The sequence below is a fragment of the Phyllostomus discolor genome, chromosome 1 (assembly GCF_004126475.2).
Source record: "Phyllostomus discolor isolate MPI-MPIP mPhyDis1 chromosome 1, mPhyDis1.pri.v3, whole genome shotgun sequence".
Classification (NCBI taxonomy): Eukaryota; Metazoa; Chordata; class Mammalia; order Chiroptera; family Phyllostomidae; genus Phyllostomus; species Phyllostomus discolor.
In genome coordinates, this window is record NC_040903.2 from 180146780 (window position 1) to 180169630 (window position 22851).

At 37.2% G+C, this 22851-nt stretch overlaps 2 protein-coding genes and 1 long non-coding RNA gene across 4 annotated transcripts in view; 1 reads left to right on the plus strand and 2 right to left on the minus strand.

Moving 5' to 3' along the window:
* The window catches only part of TXNDC16 (thioredoxin domain containing 16), a 74652-nt gene extending 59572 nt beyond the window's left edge, over nt 1-15080 (minus strand). The window contains exons 1-6 of one of the 2 annotated variants that reach the window (XM_036010066.1): nt 14898-15052; nt 9883-9985; nt 8998-9233; nt 7685-7767; nt 2465-2538; nt 1555-1629 (exon numbers count right to left, since the gene is read on the minus strand). In XM_036010066.1, the coding sequence (XP_035865959.1) occupies nt 1555-1629; nt 2465-2538; nt 7685-7767; nt 8998-9160 (395 nt within the window). In that variant the 5' untranslated portion in view covers nt 9161-9233; nt 9883-9985; nt 14898-15052. Of the gene's footprint in view, nt 1-1554; nt 1630-2464; nt 2539-7684; nt 7768-8997; nt 9234-9882; nt 9986-14897 lie in introns of both variants that reach the window. The other variant, XM_028507854.1, reaches the window with a different exon arrangement.
* LOC118496869 lies at nt 1665-2457 on the minus strand. The gene is made up of 2 exons (XR_004899430.1): nt 2266-2457; nt 1665-2221 (listed from the first exon to the last, which is right to left on the minus strand). It is a non-coding gene; the product is annotated as an uncharacterized LOC118496869 (long non-coding RNA).
* A 350-nt stretch (nt 15081-15430) lies between the features above and the next one.
* GPR137C (G protein-coupled receptor 137C) overlaps nt 15431-22851 on the plus strand; it is a 46458-nt gene continuing 39037 nt past the window's right edge. Inside the window, exon 1 of the mRNA XM_028506856.2 lies at nt 15431-16137. Coding sequence (XP_028362657.1) covers nt 15694-16137 — 444 coding nt within the window. The 5' untranslated portion in view covers nt 15431-15693. The remainder of the gene's footprint in view (nt 16138-22851) is intronic.

Below are 22851 nucleotides of genomic sequence, written 5' to 3' on the forward strand. Positions count from 1 at the left end.
AGTAAATATGTACCCTCATTCTAGACCCAATAGGAACTATTCCCTACCCTGTGGGTCCATAAGCCCTTACACGTACTTCTATTTTACTTGCTACATAATATTTTCTGTTCATATATCTGTCTCCGCAACAAAACCCCATACTCCTAGAGAACAGAAGCCACATCCTATTCTGTTTTGAATCCCCAGTACCTAACAGGTATCTGGCACATGGGAGGAATGAGGGGAATAATCTTTGTGGAATTAGTGTTCTACAAACCAGCATTAGCACAGCATAAAAAAACAGGACATCACCACAGCAGGATTGCATAACACAGGCTCCACAGACTAGCCAGTTCAGAGAACAGGGTCCCCAGCACTGAGAGCCACTCCACATCTAAGGCTAGACTGTTTCAAAACCACCTTATCATCAGGTTGTCGAGGGTGGACAAGCCACTCCAGGATTTGCTGTCAAACTTGTCAAAGACGATCTTAATCACCCTTCCCCCATCCCTCAAAGAATCTTCTTTGTTCCTGCACTGTCATTTCTGGGTCAAAGACAGGCATCAGGTATCCACTGTACAACAAGTATCATATCTATTACTTGGACTTTTTGCTAAGCCTTTTATGACTGACCCCCACCTTAGGACAGCCACCCCTTCTCCAACCCAGGAAAGGGCTTCTAAGACGGCCCAACAGCTCTTTGGAATTCCTTCTTCAAAAGGCCACCTTTCATTCCTTATAATTGGCTTCTTACTCAACAGGCCTCAGGATCCTTGATTGTCAGGATCTTATCTAAAGGCCTTTCATTAACATATTGTTAGTACTAGAACATTTTAAAAGTATCCATTTTCAAAGTGATAAACACAACTTTTCACCAATATGTTTTAAGTTTTCTGTAATTTAACTTTCACCCAATTTTTCTGGGAATCCAATCAGAGAAGAGAAGGAAGTGGGGAGCCAAGTAGAAGACAAAGAGAGTCAATGTCAGCAAAGGTCTTAGTTGGAAACAGACCTACAATAATGTTAAATCGGGAAAGTCCATATAAATTCACGTCCTTAACAAGTCATAGTTTCTAGCTTTTTCATCAAAGAGAATACCAGACTTTATTCAGAGGTAAAGTGCATGAATGGACCTCAGACAAGCCTCACTCCCAGGCTTAAAAATTCCATACCAAGGAAATTAAATTAGAGTCACTTTCTCTCTCTCAACAAACATTCAGGTATATTCTAGGATTATGTGAACTGTTTGTGTACTTACTGAGCAGGCACAACAGAGCTACAGATGCCAGAAAAAAATCATCTGGGTGAGAAGGATGCTAGTCACAATAGTATGACCCATGTAGTCACGCTGTGCCATCTACTATTTTAATACAGTGTATCTCTGTATGCATTATTTGCTTATGCATTTAAGAAATTTTAGATTCTCTACGTGGGAAGATAGACCAGGAATTTATGTGAAATTGATGCCTACAAATATATTAAAACTCTAAAATATTTTAATTGATTGTGATTGTCTAAAATAAAATTACTAGATAAATAATAAGTAAAGAAGTGAATGGTAACCCCTGTACTTACAAGAGAACATGAGCAATGATGGCATTCACATCAAACAAGGTATCAGTAGGGAATTCTCTGAGTAGTATGTTGCCTCTGTAAAAGTTTAAAAAAGTGTTACAGAAATATTTCCTTAGCATCCAATTTATTTGTTCCTCTGATATTCTAGGCTGTAATGTTAGAGCCTACGTCTTATCCATTATCCCATGCACATCCCAAAGTGCTGGCCATAATATACACTCAAATACTTATTAAATATAAACTATGTCAACTTTGAAAAGCTTAGGCCCTGGACCTAGCAAAAAGACCAGAAAAAAAAGTGCAAACAGGGCTTCCTACCAACTTCCCTGTCACATACACACAGATTCCCCAAATCAGAAGGAAACAAGTAAGAGAAAGAAATGTCCTCAGCAGCAGGTCTCTGAGGAGACAGGATCTCTCCCCATTTCCTAGGTCAAATCCCAAGAGTTTGAGGAAAGATTCTGGGAAACCCCAGATAGGTTGGCAGACCCAAGTGCCCTAGAATCTGTAACCTGGATATTGGCAGATCCCTTGAAAATAAAGTACATTTGTTTCACACCAGAATATGATCTGACATATCTACTTAAACACTGAATTTTCTTAGTGCTTACTTACCAGGCATTTGTAATAGGAATTTACATAAGATTTTCGTGTAATACTTAAAACCCTGTAATACTTAAAACAAACAATAGGGTAAAACAATACCTATACTGTGAGGTAGGTATTATCTTTGTTTTATAGATAAGGAAGCTAAAGTGCAGGTAACAAATGTATTACTTGGACTTTTCGCTAAGCTTCACATGACCCCCACTGCATACAACTTTATTCTGGATTAGTGATATTTTATATACTTGCATATTCTAGAAGTATAGTTTTATATTTGTCCATCACACTCAAAATAATAGTTTACCTGAATAAATATGCTTTCATCAAATCCCTTTCTTTTCCACAGTATCTTGATATTTCTTCTTTGACACAATTAACCTTTAAAAGATTACATTTAAGGTTTAGAGTATATCAAAAGGTGAATTTTCTTGCTTTGGGAAACAAGAAATACAATTAAACATTATAATTTTGTTTCTATACCATATTTCTTATTTTAATTTTCTTTCTGATTTGAATCCCATAATTGCTCATTTACTCAAGTGCTTGACATAACCCAGAAAAAGGACCTGTTTCTACATTTAATAGTAATATTTAATTATACCTAAGATATAATATTTAATTATACCATTTAACTCATTTTTATGTGAGAAGCAAGTAGAAGGTAATCAGGTAGAAAAGGAAGGAAACAATTAAAGCAGGACAAAAATCATGAGCAAAAGCTAGGAGGCACAGCAGTGACTGGTAAGCTGGAACCACGAAACCATCTCAACAGCCAACCCAGGTGTATAGCAGACAGTGGTGGCTTGTCACCCAAAATCCATCCTCCCCTTTGGTTTTACTGACAGAACATCACTAAAAGCAAGTTCCCCATTAAATGACTTTCCCAGACTCCCAACAGCCAAGGATGGCTAAACAGTGTTAGAGAAGTCACTGGGTTGGAATTCTCAGAAGACTCCTAAAAGGGGGTTGACTGATATACTTCCTCTTCCCACTTCTTCCTGACAAAACAGACAAGATAGCTACAACACCAGCAGTAACTAGGGACCCTGAGGCCTCTTTAAAGAAGAAACCCTTGCTTAGGATGGTGCGTCAGAAAGAATGAACCTAAGTCCCTGATGATGTCAGAGCAACCATAACAGCCCTCAATCAGCTTACAAACAGCTTACAATCAGGGCTCTATGTTAAAAATATAAGGACAATCCTGGCAGCAACATGAAGATAAAATGAAAGGCATGAGAGCACAAAGATAAGGAGGGAGGTTAAAAGAATATCAGATCAGTATAGGTCAAGGATGACTGAGATGTGAAGTAAAACAGAAAAGAACAAAAAGATTCAAGAGACTTTTCATAAATACACTAAGTAAAATTAGAGAGAAAATTGAGCGTGTAAATGCAGCAAGAAATAGAGGAGGGGAAGGAATGAGATAAGAATGAAGAGATTACTAGATGGGGAAAACAGGCAGCCACCAACATAACTTACCAAAACAAAGGCTAAAAGAATACTTTGTTTTGGATTTTATACATTTGGGGGGGTGGGGGGCGGTGGTTTAACAACAACAAAACAACTCATTTTTAGATGAGTTTTTTGTTGTTTTTGATATGCAATTTAATTTTAAGAGAGTTTGAGGAATCAGAATAACAATTAGGGAAGCTACATTTGTTTAAAAAAAAAGCTACAAAAGGAGAACTGATACTCAGAAAGGATATCAGAAATAGAGAATTAGAATTAAAAGTCATAGTATAGCCAATAACCAAAAACCCCTAAATTTTAGTGTATGTAATTTTAAAAGTCAGAGGCATAATGGTTGGCGTTATGACAACAGATTTGTCCATTTATCCATTCAATATATATTTGAACACCTACCATATTTTAGTCACCGTTCTAGTCCCTGGGGGCACAACTAAGTTCCAGATAAAAAAAACTTTATCTTTAGAACTCACATTCCAAAAATAGAGACAGATAATTTAAAAAATTAAGTACTATGTAATGTCAAGTGTTATTAAAAATATTAAGAACATTTTAGGAATCAAGGAAGGCTTCTCTGAGGGAGTGACATTTGCACAAACAACTAAAGTAATGGAGTGAAACATACAAATATAGAAATATGTGGAAGACATGAGTTCTAAGCAGAGTAGGAAAATACCTGCAAAGGTCTTGTGGAAATAAGACATTGGGTTCAAGTAGCAGAAAGATGACCCATATGTGTCAAGAACAAACTGAGGAAAGTGGAGGAACTGAAAATGAGATTAGGGAGGAAGCCAGTGTTCACAAGATTGTATCATAACTGTAATGGGAAGCCTTTCTGAAAGGGCAGCAATGTAATCTGACACATCTCACCTACATGCGGAGAAGAGTTCAGTTAGACAAAAGTCAAAGGAGAAAGGCCAATTATTAGAAGGCTATTGTGGTTTTCCAGATGAGAAATGATAGTTTAGACAAGGAAGGAGTAAAAGTGAAGGTACAGGAAGTGGTCAGAGTTGGAAAGTTTTTTGGTAGTAGAACCTAAAGGACTTACTGATGGATTGGTTATGATAGAACAACAAGTCAAAGATGACTCAAAGTCTTTTATTTTTAAATCTACATTGATACAGTAATACTGCTTTACCAGGTTTCTTTAGATTATCACTTGCATGGCATATCTTTTTCCTTCATTTGTTTTGAAAATTTCTGAACCCTTTAAAGATGCATTTCTAAATGGCATACAGTTGGGTTTGGTTATTATACACAGCTTGACAATCTTTGTCTTAATTGGAACATTTAATCCATTTATATTAGTGTTTTCTTCATCTATCTCTGCCTCCTGAAATCTTAACTTTTGAAGATAATATCAAAATGCTACTATTTGGGAAATCTTTTCCCAATACCACACATGACCTTCCACCCCAATAGTCAGATATGAGCTCTTTCCTTTTAACCACTATGGCATTTTATTTGCATCTCATTAAAATTGGGTTCTGCTAATTACTAAAATAATTTGTGAATGTCTTTCATCCTCCCTATTTAGGATATGAAGTATCCAAAGAAACAGAATGGATCTTAGGCATCTTTCTGTTCAATAGCCTAAATATTAGTAAGCTAATTTTAATCTCTTATACATTTACAGAGTATCTGTTATATGCAAGGGACTGAGCTAGATACTCAATATAGGTCTATCTCATTCACCAGTATACCTTCCATATGGTTTGGCATCCTCAACTATAAAATCAAGTTAGGTTAGTTCATAAAGATATCCCTGGGTATGAACCTCAATATTCTACACCAGTTATTAGCTATACAGTTACTAGTTACTAGATAAACAACACGATTATCCTTTTTGATTATCATATGTACATATTATTTAATTTCTAAATTTCAGTTTAAAATGTTATTCAGATCTCCTCAGAGATGAGTACCATTATCATTCTAGAGTGTAATCAGTTATTCAAAGTTAGCTGACACCTCTATGTAAACAGAATTTGAATTATTTTTGTAAGGTATAACAACCATGACATAGAAAGTATGAATTTGATTTCTGCCCCGGTTCTTGACACAGAGTTTCTAAAACCTTATAATTTTCTGAGTCATAGGAACACTATAAGCATTTTTATTCTAATATTTGGCCTTTAACTCCAGTTCCTGATATAGGAGCTTCTAAAACCTCTGAGTTGTCTTTGTTTACACTGAAGAGATGACTGGTGGGTGGCTGGGGGCTCCTAGATAGCTTCAGGACATTGTCTGGTTGTCAGAAAGACACAGCAATCATTAAGAGAGCTGGAACTTTCAACCCCACCTCCCATCCTCCACGCTGGAGATTGTTAATCACCAATGGCCAATGATTTAATCTGTCATGCCTCCATAAGGCAACCTCCATAGAACCCTAAAAAACAAATTTAAAGAGCTTTGGGACTGATGAACTCCATCCAAATCTGAGGAGAATGACACACCCCAAACTACAGAAGGATGGAGGCTCGAGACTTCTGACCTCACCCTAAGCATCTCTTCCACTTGGCTGTTCCTGAGGTAGCCTTTATGATAAACATAATAGCAAGTAACATGTTTCCCTGAGTTCTGTGAGCCATTACAGCAAATTATCAAATCTTAGGAGGGGAAGGTAAGAACACCCAATTTATAGCCAAGTCCTGCAGAAGTCAGTTGTAGGTAACCTGGAGACACACTACTTGTATCTGGCAAATGAAGTGACAGGTGGTCTTATAACACTGAACCCTTAACCTGTGGGATCTGTGCTAACTCTGGGCAGTTAGCATCAGAATTGCTTGGTGTGCAAAACTCACATGTTTGGTGTCAGAAGTGTTCTATAGGTAGAGGGAACAATATCCTTTTAATAGTGAAGGTTAAACTTTCTGTGCTTCCTGCCCTGGGAACTAGCTGCAGAGACCAAGAGGAACAATAGCCATCTTTTGGAAAAGCAAGGCTAATGAACCAAGAATGAATAGATGTACACACAGTGTAGAAGTAAAAGGAATTCTATGGAAAGTAACCTCACAGGGTAAACTGATCATAAATTCCTAACTGGGGGAGTCATGATGGGTAGTCATGCCCCAGGCACATTACCTTAGTAAAAGGCATATCTTTGCCTTAAGCAAGCCTCATCTTTGTTTCTGTGCAGCTAGGTTAGCACACTTTGATGTTAATGTGATCACCGTTTCAGACCCCTCCTTTTAAAGTGCTAACAGCACCTAATATTAACTACCCTGTAATCCAGTCCTGGTCTTGCTTTCTCCCATCTCCATGTAATCATTTTAAAATTCCCTTCTTAATTTCAAATGCATAAAGGAAACTGTTATCTTCCAGATCATTTGAAATCTTGTTCCGCAGGGTATGTTGTCAGTTTGGCTTAAATAAACTCTTATAAATATTCTCTACAGGTTTGGACATTTCTTATGTCGACAACAGAAAGTCAGGTACACACTAATCTGAAAGAATTTAATAATCCCTGGGTTACTTCTCATTCAGTTTTCTGAGGTGCCAATTCTAAATTTAAACTAAGTAAAAGGCTCATGTAGCTATCTAATCCACGATGCCTGTGGAAATTTTCCACAATTTTTTCCATGGCAAGTTTGAAAATTTTTTGAGAAAAGAATTAAATATATAATTTTAAGTTAGGCTGTTTTAACCTATTCTAAAAATAAATGAAACTACAGCATAAGAAATTATAAAAACTTAGAATAGTAAAGAAAAAGTACTTCAGTTACCTCAATTAGTACAAGTACTTCCACTTGTACTAATAGAGATTTAATAAATAATTGAATTGTGATATATTTGTCAGGCAGAACAAAATAAAAGTCTAACTATAGGACTGAAAAATGACACCACAGACACAAGAAAATAATTTACAAAATTAAACTGATTTGGAACTATCTTTTTGTGTTTCTGTCTGAACTTATAAAAAAAGGTAGCAATTTTTTTTTTTTACAGTTTGGAAAAAGAAGTGAAACAACACAAGCATCTTTAGCTATTCAGCCATAAGTCATTCAAATATAAAATGTTTGTCACTGATAATTTATTAACATGAATATCTTTCTACCTTTGCAACTGAAATTCCATAGTCTTGGAGAGGTTTAACAGCCTTATTCAGTTCTTCAAGAAATATAGAGTTACTTGAAGAATCTAAAATAAGAAAAGTTTTATGCATGTTTAATAAATTGTACCTTAGAAAAGATAAAATCTTAAAATTAAAATCCAAAGCTGCAAAAGTAAAAAGAAATATATTAGTTTGCCCAACCAGTATGCAACAACAACAAATAAGCAGTAACTAAATACACCTACTTATAGTGTATTTATGCCCTTACTTCCAAAGTCTCATTATTATTTATAATGTCTTTATAATGACATATTTTAATTTTGTAAGCAACCTTAAAAACTTTCTAAAACAATAGAGTAAATAAATGTTTAATTTGCCCTGGCTGGCGTAGCTCAGTGGATTGAGCACGGGCTGGGAACCAAAGTGTCCCAGGTTCGATTCCCAGCCAGGGTACATTCTTGGGTTACAGGTCATAACCCCCAGCAACCGCACATTGATATTTCTCTCTCTCTCTCTCTCCCCCTCTCCCTCCCTCTCTCTCTCTCTCCCCCCCTTCCCTCCCTAAAAATAAATAAATAAATTCTTTTTAAAAATTAAGTAAATAAATGTTTAATTTAAACCTAATATTTGGCATTATTTTACCAAGTTTAATACCATATGCAAAAAAAAAACCATGTATACATGCATAAAACTTTCAAAATCGTTTTTAAAATACCATTTTTAAATAATAATTATAAGGGAACCAATAGAAATGTGGATTTAGTTCACTTACTAATTGCAAAAATAGAATTTTTTATGCACGAAGCCTTAAATGAAACCATTACAATTATCAGTTATGTTTAAGAGTTATATTAGTTAATTTATTTTAATTAATGGTATAGCTAAAGCATTAGTGATACTACATTTAAAGTTTAAAAAACACTTTTAAAATATTTACATGCTAAAAATATAAAAGAGTATACTTTCAGAAATGACTATATAAAATTCAGATGTTATTATCTTAACAGTTCCTTTTTATCTAGAATTTAGTATGGATTAGTACATGAGTAAAGTCACTTATCCTTATCCTCACAACAAATTTATAAAGCAAGTACTATTTCCTCATTATGGATAACAAAAAAGACAGAGAGAGGTTAAGTGACTTGACCAAGGTCATACAACAGGTCAAGTGGCAGAATCAGGATTTAAATTGAGGCAAGCATATTGTAGTAGAAGCAGTAGCGCATATAATTAATCCCAACAATAAGCTCTCGGTGAGCATACTGATTAAATAGTAATAGAAATGTCATAAAAATCAGAATATAAAAAATACTTACCAGCTTGATAAAAATAAGCTAAGGAGGTTCTCCCTGCTTGCAAGGTACTGAAATATTGCTTAGGACTCAGTTCTGGTAGAGAGTTGACTGCTGCCTTATAAACAATGCACATGATGACAAAAGAGATGCCAATTCTAAGTACTTTGAAACTGAAAGACATCATCAGCTGTAGTTGTATATAAGCAGGAGATCTTGTCTGTGTTTATTCACTGCTGTGCTGTTGCCTCAGATAATACCTGGCAAGAGTAGGGGTTCAACAAAGTTTTGCTGAATGAATTTGTTAAATAAATGACTGAAGTAAAATATGTAAAAAAGAATAAGGCATTACATATACATTTGATCTTCCTAGCACTTTATTATTTCTTCCTAGTAAAAACTTGAGAAGGGATGATATATAATGACAGTGATTTGATAATGCTATTGACTTTTGATACTTCTAAAAGACAGTCAGGAAAATGCAATATTAAGTATCTCAAGTTTAATAGGTAGTTTCTGGAGTATGTTACACTAACTGTCATTTTTAAGAGCTCTAAAATTTATTCTCAAACATTGAATTCATTTTTTAAATTGGGCATTTTATCCTTCTCTACTGGGAGTATATTTACACTTAATATACAAACAGCTATTTAATACCATTAACATGGGAGTAACACGTTCGAAATACACATATATATCTACTATGTTCACATTTTTTCTACTTTAAAGTTCCTAGAAGATAGCTATTAAAACTACTTATGAACATTTTCTTAATACACAGTTTTAATGCTCAAGACTTTGATTTATTCATACAACTTAGAAATTCAAATATCTTCTCAATTCAGTTCTATTTTCTGATCTCAGATTTGTTCTGGATTATCCTCTTCTCATCTTTCATGCTGCCTTTACTTCCACATTGTCCTCTGCATCTGCTTTCAATTCTCTTCTGTTTTGCTACTTTCATATTTCTCTTAAACACTTTGTTCTTTCAGGAAGCTTTTCTACTAACAATCTATATTATTATGTTTAAAAGAATATAATTAGAAAAATTTGTATAATATAAAAATATACTTCTAGAAGGTAAACATATGTCCACAGATGTAGGTGAGAATTTTGTTTCAATTTCTTTTCAAACAAACAATCACTATCTTAAAATAGGAGACAGTGGTGGGGGGTGAGGGAAGCGAAAATTACACATAAAATTAGGGGTAGAATTTTTCAGTAAAGTATAAAATGATAAAAGAATTTAAAAAACTAGAAAAAGAAGATATTAATTGGCTATTTACTCTGTTTTTTCAATATTATCAATAAGAACAGAACACCTCTCCCTAAGGAGTAGGTATATCAAAAAAGGAGCTAATCACTCATGATTACTTTCTGATATTCTTTTCATTACTACCAAACAGTGAATTCATTTACCATCAATTTTTAATAATAAGCCCCTTAGAGTTCAAAAATTCAAGTAGAATTATGAGTGAGGACTGTGAGAGGTATATAAAAAAGTAATTTTAATGATATAATTAAGGGATATCCTTGACATTAAAATTGATCATACATTCTAGCCATTTTAAGCCGGCATATTTTAAAGCCACTTTATATTAATAGGAATGGTTTAAAAATAGGTCATTCGAGATTTTATTTATATTCTGGGGGTGGGAAAAATGCATACATCTTGAGCCTAAGAGAATAACTATATAAAATCTGTTACCAATGAAATAATTCCAACCTAATTAAAAGGTAAAATATTTAAAGTATAATTTAAGATTCAAATATAAAGTATCACTTTTCCTGTCTTTGTGGTTACAATTCAATTATTTCAACACTAAATTGGACATTAGGGTTAACATATGATTCTTTTCCCCTAGAATGTATTTTGTAACACCAAAAGTTCTAACTGTACATTCAAGACTTGAATACTTTCCCACACCTATCTCATTAATCAAATGAGATTATACATTTCAAAGTACTTTGCATTTGGTCAATTAGAGAGTTTGGCAGTTATTCTTACTTTTTTTTTGGAAATAGGAACTTAATAGTAACTTCTGCAGTTTGCTCCATCTTTGATAAGTTTGATTATTGAAGAAATGACTTAAAGCAGAGAATATTGCACAGGTCAGCTAGAAATAGAGTTTACATGGTCATAACAAAATAAATACTGAATGATGATTTAACCAAACCTATGACGACCACAACTGAGTAGACGGGGAGACAGAAAATAGGGGATCATGCAGTCAGGGTGAAAAAGAGGATAAAAGAGAGCTAAATATTCATCTTTCACAAGACCAAAAACCAAGTTTATTGGAAACAGGAATATCAATGCCAAAAGAAACAGGGAGCAGTTAAAAGTAATTGCCTCTAAGGAATAATAAATTGAAGGGGGGAAGATAGCAAAGGGGCTATTGAAACCCTATTGAAAGATCTGACTCTTTAAACAGTGTACCTTTTCACTTTGATTTTTAAAGAAATTACTTATGTATAATGAAATATTTTACAGCTTCTACTCTTATTAGTCCAGTCTACCCCATGGGGCCACAGAAGAGTGATCATTTCACATGAATAAAATGCATTTTCCCAGGGACATGGTCTCCTCATAAAAAGATCTTGAAAAGGTAAGTGTGGATGGTGAGTGGTGGGGAAAGAAAACACCCACTTCTAGTGAAGTCTGAGGCCACCATGTGATTTATTCTAAGTGAAAGTGGTACGTCTCTTTTAAGCAATAGTTTTAACAGCTACTGTGTAATATACCAAGCTTTATTTTCCTCTGTAACAGGCACTAAAAATGCTCAAATAGTGACTGTTTATCAATGTAGGTCCCAGAATGAACGCAACAAAGAGAACCTGTAGCTGATATGCCATGAGCATGTGATGTAGAAGAAATAAACCTTATTGTCTTAAGCCACTGAGATTTAAGGAGTTATAATTGCAGAACAATTTAATTTATCTTCACTGGTATACAAACTAGAAGTGAGATGCTGCCTTAACAAGAACTCTAAAATACTACATCAGGGATTAAGCAGTAAGGGCCTAATCAAGAAAACGTTTTTCCCAAGAAAACTTATCAGAGACACGAGCTGAGCAAATGATCCACATTAAGGAGTGACAAAACATCTGATGAAACTGTCACTACAACAATTTGAAAATGGCAAGTACCTAATGAATTTATGAGCATGTACCTAGGTAGCTAATGGACTTATTTATAGCCCTAAGAGAAAAGGCTAGAAAAGGGAAGATGAATACTGTGATAGCTACTGTTGTTTGAGTGTAATAAGAAAGGTACTCAAAGAAGAACCCTATCCAAGAGACTTGCTGTTCCAAATGTTAGTCCCCACTCTTGTATGGTCAGGAAGCAAGCTAAAAAACCTGCTCCCACATGGAAAGAGTTTATAGTCTCCAAAGCCAACTTCAAATGTGATCAAGGATAAAAAAATGAAAGGGACCTCTTGCAGGGCAAAGCCAAGGACCATGGAGAACTATGCTCTACAGCATGTGCCAGAATATGAACTATCTGCTACTGATCTATGATAATAAGGTAAACACAGAAATTTAGTGTAAATGTTTAGAAGCTTTTATAGCAATTTCACACATTTGCAAATAAAATGCTTAAGGGCAACAAAAGTTTTTATTTGGCACCAGAATACTAAAAGAGCTCCCAGAGGGAAATGAGGAAGAAGTGCTTCAAGGGGAAAACACAGACATTCTTGTTCATGAGAGAAGGAGGCAAGGATTTTCCTTCATGTATTCTCTAGACAGATGGAGCAGCTGGTGGCCCTCTTCAGCTAGAGCAATCCCATTTTGGGATTGGGTCCAGCATATAATACGTGGTAAACAGTTCAGCTTTAAATGTTTGAAAAACCATTGTACTAAAGTAATCTGCTCTCCTAGAACAACAATATCCAATCATTGTGCATTTGGACACATTTCTAATTTTAAAATCTAGCAACAAGCTTTTCTAGAATACCCTTGATTCAGTTCCCCTTTATAGGCTTAAATTTGCCTTATGATTAACTATAAAACTAGTGGTTTTCTCTCTTAAGAAAAAGAGGAAATTAACAACTGTAAACATAAAATAAATTATACCAAATCTGTGGGCATCATTCCCTGTGGAAAGACATGTTTCAACTTTGCAACAAATGGGGCACTTAATGCTTACAAAGTTTCTGTAAAAGGATTGTCAAAAACTAGCTTACTAATAGTTTAATGCTGCTACTGTGGAACAGAACCTGCTCACTGAACTAGCCTCAAATAAAACGATTATATCTCATTACAGCTTATCATTTAAGACCCAAAGGTGGCAATAAAAGGAGTCAACAGTGTCAGCATCTATTTTACAGCCCCTTCAAGACAGGGCAAAATCCTTTCTCTCCACCCACACCCCCCAACAAACACCCCCAAAAAGGAGGAAACAGAAGGGTATCAAGACTTGCAATGACAATGGAATAAAAAGTCTTAAAAGCAAAGACCTAAAACTAGTATGAGTAATATCTAGGTGTTAGCTATCACTTTAGTAGAGAATATAGGCAAAAAAAGAAAAAAGTCTTCATGGAGAAAATCTATTCATGACCTAAAATTTGCACCTTCTTGATTATGGAAGATAAAAAACAGTGAACATGCCAGAGAACAGGATATTCTACTAATTTTGCCAAGTGCCTCAAATCACATAACTCTGAGTTCATGCTTAATTTGTGTGCTTAAGCACATAACGGCAATTAGTTAACTCACTGTTGCCATGAGCACTGTCCCCTTTCAAGTAGAACTGTGTACAGCCCTAACCACATGTTCTAGGAATCCATTAGGTGAATTTCTTACACTCGAATGAACATGAGATCCTGCTCTAAAGCATTGTTGGATTAGGTCTGTTAACTTCTTTAGAGCAAATTGTACCCTACATAGGCTGCACTGCATAACTGCTCAGGTGACGTTCCATCTGATACCCACCTAACAGTGCTAGGCCTAAACATCTATCACAGTTTGTTCACACACCTGTAAAAGAACCCAGGACCCACCAGCACCTGGTGCCTACATGGACTACTGTTCCAGAATCTGGAGCAAAACAGACTTTAAAGTTCCCTATGGATCACTAGCTAGGAAAAAAGGTAGAAACACTCTTGTTGAGCAAAGCATTAGAGCGAAGGATGGTGAGTTAGGAAAGGCTGGGTCCTGGCTGTGCCAGTAAATGCGCCAATGTCTTTCAGGGACAATGAACTTGTGGTGTGTGGCTCATTCTAAGAAAAACACGAATCATTTTCTCATCATTTTGCACTATTCTGTTTATTACCAAACACCAAAAAAAGGTCAACAAATGTTATATTAGTCCAATACACGGTGGGAAATTTATTTATTTTCTACTCATTTATAGCAGTTACAAAGCCTTCATTTTGTGTCTGTGAGCCCCAGGAACCTCTAGCGCCACCATTTACCACAGACAGGAGGAAGGTTTGAAGAATACATGTGAGATTTTAGGGACACAGACTATTCTACTTCTTCCTCTGTAGACCTTCATCAATAACAGAATTCTAGTTCTGCCTTTCCCCTAAACTTACGCCGAGAGCATCTTTACGAATTCTTATTTTCAAAGAGTCACACACTCCCTATTCATATAGCTTGGATCTCCATCTCCTTCTAATACCACCCCTCTTCAAGGGACAATTCCCGAGGAAGGGAAGAGTCTTCCTTAGAACTTCGGTTCACCCTTCACCTCATTCCATTCCCTCTCCCCTCCAAGGGCTCAGGATTTTCTCGCCGCTCACGCCGGGAAAGAAGTAAGCAAAATGCCCCTCAGAAGAATCCAAGTGAGGCCCCTTCTAAATCAATGTCCAGAGCTCAGCGGTGCGGCCCTCGCTGGGGGAGAGCGGCTCGGTCTCAATCCCCAACCCTGCAGGCAGAGACCACAGCCCCTAGCCTGGAGGATCCGCACTGCCACCCACCTGCTTCAGCGCGTCCGACAGGTCCCGCCACGTGAAGGAGAGACTCAGGGTGGGTCCTCGCTGCACACAACCCACTCGCCCAGCAGCCTCGAACCCCTAAGCCCACCCGCGAAAAAGAACTGCCTCCGGCTGCCACCGCTCTACAGAATCCGCCTGCTGGGGGGGGGCGGGGGAGAAATCCCCAAGGCTCCTCCCTCTCCTCGTGGTCCTTACGTGCGACCTCTCCAACCAATTGGTAGCGCAGCGGGCGGAGCGAAATCCGCCCCAATTGACGAGCGACGAGCCACTCCTCCCGCCGGTGCCAAAGAGCCGTGCAGTAGCTGGGCCAATCAGCAGCGTGGGTGGGGAATTCAGGGGAGGGAAAAAGCAGAGAAAGGGGATGCCCAATCAGGTCTTGGAGCCCTGGAGCGACGGGTCTTGAGGCCCGTGGGCTACCGAGTGCGGCGCGCAGGGGCGTGCCCGCCTGGCCCAATCCGCGCGAGCCCACCGTGCGGAGCGAGCGCCTCAAATACTCGGGTTTCTCAGCTGATTGTCTCCAGCCGAGAGTTGTTTTTTGCAGCTACCGAGCGGAGCCGCAGCAGGAGGAGCCGAGACCCCCCGGGGGGCGGGGAGAGGAGGAGGGATCTGGGGAGCCGCGGCTGCTCTGCGCGGGGCTCTGGGTCCTGTCACGGCGCTTCCTGGGGTTGAAGGTTGGGGTGGGTGGGGGGTAAGGCACAAATCCTTCTCCTCCTCGACGGCGGCTCCGAGCCCTGCCCCTTCCTTCCCGCGCTCCCTCGCCCGCCCCCCAGGCCCCGTAATGGGGGTGTCCGTGCCGGGTCCCGTGGCCGCCGCCGCCCCCGCGGCCGGCCGTGAGCCCTCGACGCCGGGCGAGGGCGGCGCAGGCGAAGGCGCCGTCGCTGCCGCCTCAGGCGCGGTGGTACCGGGCTCCGTGCAGTTGGCACTGAGCGTCCTGCACGCCCTGCTTTATGCCGCGCTCTTCGCCTTTGCCTACCTGCAGCTGTGGAGGCTGCTTTTGTACCGCGAGCGGCGGCTGAGTTACCAGAGCCTCTGCCTCTTCCTCTGTCTCCTGTGGGCAGCGCTCAGGACCACCCTCTTCTCCGCCGCCTTCTCGCTCAGCGGCTCCCTACCCCTGCTCCGGCCGCCCGCTCACCTGCACTTCTTCCCCCACTGGCTGCTCTACTGCTTCCCTTCCTGTCTCCAGTTCTCCACGCTCTGTCTCCTCAACCTCTACCTGGCGGAGGTAAGGCGGCTGGACCGGCTTGCGGGGCCAGGAGGGCGAGCGGGGCCGCTGCGACCAACTCCCGCTGAAGATGGGTGGGGGTGGGGGCGCGGTGATGGGCGGACCTGAGACCAGCCTGGGGAAACTGAGGCACACCTGGAGGGCGCGCCAGGGTGCTCGCCCTAAACTTGACAAGCCGATCGACTCGGTTACTGAGGGACTTGAGGGGTGAGTGAGTGAGAGTGTGTGTTCTGACAACTTAAAACAGCAAGACGACCCTTTGTTCGGCATTCTAACCCTCCAAGGTAAGGTGTTGCTGGCATCGCAAGAAGTGTGAGCCCTGGTAGCTCTGCCGAAGGTGGACTGTGTTGAGAGAGGTTGGATGCTGAGGTAGCAGCAGCTCTGCTGAAGCTGGACTGCTGCCAGCCATTACGTCACCAGGCAGAGCTGTTCCTCTGCTATTGTTGCTGCGTTTCTTTTATTAGAAGCTTATATTCCCTTCTGCATCCCCTTTCCTGTGGCTCGATAAGCCTCACACAGATTCCGTTCAATAGTTCTCCAGCAGAGTTAATAATCGATAACCAATACTGAGGGTCAATAGAAAGACCTCCATAAAGCCCTTAATGTTTGCCTCAGTTGCTTCGTGCTTTGGCTGTTTTTCCTACCTCTTATATCCTAGTGTGTCTGTCTGTCTCTCTCTCTCGAGCTAATTAAGAGAAAAATACTAGCTTAACCTGTGCCTATTGCAGAAACAAACCACCAAACTGTTTTTGCAACAACTTGCTTAATAGCTGGAAGCTAATCACACCCCCTTTCTCTTTTATGAGGAATTACTGGTTGGATTGCATTGTTCTGTGGAGCTTAGGTATTTGACCCATTTCAAACAGGTTTGGGAGTGTAAGGTTGCCAATCAAGTGTATCAGCTAGTGGTATATAAGCCACAGAATTCTGAGAATTGTCCAAAAAGTACCCCCCATCCTACAAAAAAAAAAATCTCTTGAGAGGAGGAAACAAGGTGACATCATATACTCAATACTAATATAGAACAATATTGGTCTCTGCAGCTAATCCTCTCAGGCTTTTGGAGGTGATGAGAATTAACATAGCTATCAGGAAAAGTAAAAACATTTGGTGCAGAATCAGTATTTATATTTCCTGCATACATAACCAACTGTTTTCTTGCTTAGTAGAAAGGAGGTAGAATGCACAATTTTTAAATCCAGTCATAACTTCAGCTTTTTAGCACGCTAAAAACAACAGTTTAAAATGAGTAACAAAACTTTAATTCTTTTCCTTTCCCATCCCTTTGGAAGTCCAAGCAATTCAATGACGAAAAAACAAACAAGCATAAATAAAAAGCATGGGAAATCGTAAATCAAATTATCATGCCACAGTCATGTCACTTATTTGACGATGTTCTGATCTTCTAGTTGTTTAAAGTTTAATTGCACTTCTCTCCCTTATAGTTAAACTGATACATATATTCTTCCTGACATTTCTAATATAATACCAATGACCTCCTTTCACAGAAGCCTTACTCTAGCTTCAGATATAGTTAATTTACCTGAACATGACTAGCAATCCTTTCCCATAAGCAACAAATAAGTTACCCTATACATTTGGACTTACAAAAATTATATTAATGATCCACTGTAAAATAGTTGGTGGGCATTTTATATGTAGCTTAACACTCTACTCTTCAGATATATATATATATATATATATATATATATATATATATAAAACATAGAGTGCACAAATCTTAAATGTACAGCTAGGTGAGATTTTACATATGGATACATTCATGTTACTACCACCAGTTTAAGATACACAGTATTTCCAGTGCCACAAATGGTTCCCTTGTGCTCTCTGCCAGTCATATCTTTCACCCTGAGTTAAACACACAGTGGCTAAACACTGCCACAATAGGGGAAAAAAAGCCTCTATAATTAAGCTCAAAATTTAAAAAGTATGCTTCTCCAGCACAAACTACACAATAACTAGATTGAGTTTTCAGATTTATTTTCAGTGATGGTATTCCTAGCTAGTGAGGAAGAACTTAAATGTCTACAAGTCTTCCTGTTAAATCAGTCTTGTGTATTGTAATTTTTAAAAAGCAATAGAACTCTATTAACCTAGAAAACATAATTTGGAAGAAAACTGGACTAAAGCTTTCTCTTTTTGTAGTCTCTTAAAAGAGTGTAGGTTGTTTGTCTATGTTTGTCTTTTTATAATCAATAATTTTATGACAAATCACTGTATGTAAAAGAACAAATTTTTAACCTGTTTAAAAAGAGGTTTCTTAAGAGAAATCATTTCCCTATTCGTTAGAAAAAATCTAGAAGAACTGTATTTAAATGAATATTTTAATTCAAATTTTTATATCAATTTCAAGGTACTGGAAATACACTTTCCATTGATCATTCTGAATTAATGAAACTTTCTCACTGAGTTATTCGTATTCCCAGTGAGCAGAGCGATAGGAAAAGTCTGTGGTAACAAATATTTACAAACCAGCTGATTTTTTTAACCAAAATGCCCTATATCTGTTTTGAATAGATGTGCATTTTGATTACCAAATCACTCTGTCTTCACTATCTGTCTTATTAAATACCAATTTTATTTTACTGTTGATCTCTTTAAAGCATTTGTTGTATCCACTTCTCACTAATTAAAAACAGTCTAACTTTATGGACTTAGTTACAAAGAACAATAGAGCAGTGTAAAAATAAAGTTAGTAAAACAGTCATTACTACTTTGAACATATTGGGTGGTTCCTCTAAAACTCATTATGTTTTCAAAACGTTAAGAATGACCTGAAAAAAGTTAATACTACCTGAACCACTCTTTGTTTTGTTGACTGCACTTGAATAGAATTGAGATAAACGTAGCATTTTCTGAAATAATTAGACTTTTCTTGACAGAATTTTTACCTTACCAGAAAAAAGAAGTTCACACTCTTGTACTTTTAGCATAGAAAACTTTAGTTTTTAAACCAGATTACAATGGCCCCATGTTTTCCACGGGGATTCAATCCAAGACCTCCAAGTGGATTCCTGAAACCATGGATAGTACCAAACTCTCTATATACTATGTTTTCTCCAGTACATATATAGCTTTTCACTTAAAGGAGTCACTTTATGGCCTTTCTTTGGCATATCCAGATTATCAGAATCACTCCTCTTGCATTTTGGGGCCATTATTCAGTAAAATAAGAGTAATTTGAACACTGGCACTGTGATACTACCACAGTTAATCTGATAACCAAGACTGCTACTAAGTGACTAATAAGCAGGTCAGTATTATAGCATGGATACCTTAGACCAAAAATTTTCAACAGGTATGCTGCAAGAATTTTTAAAATATGCAACACCTGACTATTTAGGCAGGGGCACTTACCACTTTTCCCTTAGATTCTCAAATTTTTTAAAAAAAATGATGACAGCCAACACAACAATAGCTATCTGGTGTGAATGAATCAAAATTATATCTATTTTTTTGTTACCAGCAAAAAATATATTTTGTAGTGTACTGCAGAATTTTAGTAAATAGTTTTTGTGTGCCATGAGATGAAAAAGGTTGAAAAATCTCTATGCCAAAGGGGTCACCACCTAAGGTGGAAACTCCTTTAAGGATAGTTATTTTATCACATTTTTATCTCATAGCAACAAGAACAATGGGGAATATGTTATTGAGGGAGAATCTTGAAAAGACTAAAATCTGGAATGTATTTAGCCATCAAAAATTTGGGAGTTAATTTTGATGAACACTTGAGGGAAATTATTTGTGTACTTTCTGAGATCTCTATATTTTCTGCCTAAAAGATTGCTTATGGTATGAATGCTAAGATTCTCTTATCTTGGTTTAATTAGATAAATTTAATTTTGATTACTATAGGTAAATCTTAATGAAATCACTTCATATATTACAGAATTTTGCTTAGCAAAATTATTTTTATATGATGGCAAATGGCCTATGGTATTTAGAGCTTTGCTAATTTGGTTTCAACAAATATTAAATAGAGAAGCCAGTAAAACAAATACATCTCACATCGTGAAGTCAGTTACTATTTACTGAAATAGTGGTTTAGTACAGTGTTGGATTTTTATCAGTAATTGTGATTTTGTCTGAGTCTCTTAAACGGTTTATCCATTAATTTGGTTCTGTTTTTCCTGAGATCATCTGTGATATAAGAGTTTGTTGACATACAATTCTGTGGTAGAAGACATGGTTACAATGTCTTACATTTTGGGTGATTTAATATTTTTCAAAGCACTTTATAACACTTGTCTTCACAATCCCCATGACATAGGGAGAAATAAATGGGGTATAACTTGTCCAAGGTTATATGGCTAATAAATATCAAGTATGAGACTACTGTATAGGCAGGGGCAATCAAGTCTTACCAAGTGATCTCTCCCAATGAGCTTTCCTGGATACTATTAATACATTATTATTTAGTACTTCATTATTTAACTTTCCATATTCTACCACTTCAAGCTTTTTTCATTCTCCAGCAATCTTCTTCCCCCTTCATACTCAGCATATGACTCTCATCTCCTAGTTTATAAAACTAGAAACCAGAGCCATATCACTGAATAAAGATCAGAGAAATGCCTTAAAATGCTGCAGAGAGCATTTAATTTTTCTCAATGAATGATTGAGCTGATAGGTAAGGAAATTCCTCAGAGGCAAGAAACCACAAAAGAAGATGTGAATGCAGAGTGATAAAGTATCACATAGATTTTTGTCTTGAAATTGGGGGTACTTTTTAGCAGCTTCCTGCTATCCTAAAGCCTGGATTTTAATTTTATGTGTTGGTGTTATGGGGAGGTGACTTTTGAGGCAATACGTTGTAGTGAGTTCTAATCTCATTCCCTCCAGATTAATGCCAGAATCATAGTGTACATCTTTAGTGGATTTGGGGGAAAATAAGCAGATCCTCAGAGGTTAATAATAGGATTTGTGCCTATCTCTGTCTTGGCTCTAAGTGAAGAAGACACAAATTAGGGGAAGAAAAGCCTTCCGTGAGAATTCCTAAAGCTCTCACACAAGTTTGAAGCCTAAATTGACACCACTTCTAGGACTTTAGAGAAAAAAAACCCTGAAAATGTAGTTATGTTGGCTTGATAGTAACCTCAAACACCTGGAAAGAGCAAATGCAAATTGTCTTTTGAGGAGTATACATTAAAACCAGAATCCTGACAGATAAAATTTGAAAGAACATGAGCTCAAAGTGGAAAATTACACTAAGGAGTCTTACCTACCAAGATTGAATATGTCAGAATTAACAAATACATAGTATGAGATGTTCATGTGAATTAAGCAGTGTTGATATATGATCAAGAAATAATCAAAACTGACTAGGCACATTTGGAAATAAATCTCATTTAAAAATGAAAAATATAATTAAAGTTAGAAACTGAAATGGATGGTAACAAACAGAATAAACAGTTTAAAAAACTAGTAAACTAGAAGATCCGAGAAAAAGCACCCAGAATATAGCCCAGAGAAATAACAAATGAAAAATATGAATAAGGGGTTAAAAGAGAATTAACAGATGGTGAGTAAAACATGAGAAAACTCGTGAGTGGTTCACAATGTGTTAAGATATGAGCAGATTCAACATACGGGGTCCAGCAGAAGTAAGGCCTGGTTAAGTGTGGTTGGTAAGGTAATAACATGGGTTAATAATTTATAATTTTAATTTGAACATTTCATATGTCATATGAAATGTCATATGGTGTGCTTGAGCATGATATTGTTATGTTACAGAATTACATGCTTACAATTTTATAATAAAATAAACGGGTGTTATTTGCTGTACCCTGTATATCTGATTGGACTTTTAGAGAAATTATTCAAAAGATTAATGACTTAAAGGTTGCCCAAATTTACAAGTGACACCAAGTTTCAGATTCAGAAAGCACAACAAATTCAAGTCAGGTCAAATGAAAATGAACTCCTTAGAGTAAAACCTCAAAATACCAAACACAAATATTTTTAAAACAACCAGACAGATAAGAAATTGATGGCAAAGGTACTTTGAAGTTTTACTTTAAAGTATTCAATAAAATATGTACAATTTCAACAAGGCATGAGAATTTCAGTAGAGATGGAAAATACTCAGAAGTACAAAACATAAATTGTAGACCTGAAGAACACAAAAACTGAAGTGAAGAATGTACTTGAGGGGTTCACCAGCAGATCAAACAGAAGAAAGGACTGATGAACTCAAAGTCAAGTCACTGGAAATAATTCAGTCAGAAGACCAAAAGAGAAAAAAGAATGAACAAAACTAAAGGGATTTATGGTACACTATCGAGAAGACCAATATCCACATTGAGTTCCAGATGGATAGAGAAATAAACACAAAGTGTATTTAGAGAAATAATGGCCAAAAACTCCTGCAGTACTAAATGGACATCAAATCCAAGAAGTCAAAGGATACAAAAAAGAGGAATCCAAAGAAATTCATACCAAGACACATTATTATCAAATTGTCAAAAGTCAAAAACAAATAATATTTTAAAAGCACAGAGAGAAAAAGGAGGAGGAGAGGGAGAAGAAGAATGGAAGAAACTTGTCACATAAAAGGGACCCCCCATAAGCAGATTCTTCAGCAAAAATTTTGCAGGCCAGCATCAATCATGTTAAAGTGATGAAGATAAAAAACTATTATCTAAGAATAATATATTCTTCAAAACTATTTTTTGAAAGTGGAGAGATAATGAC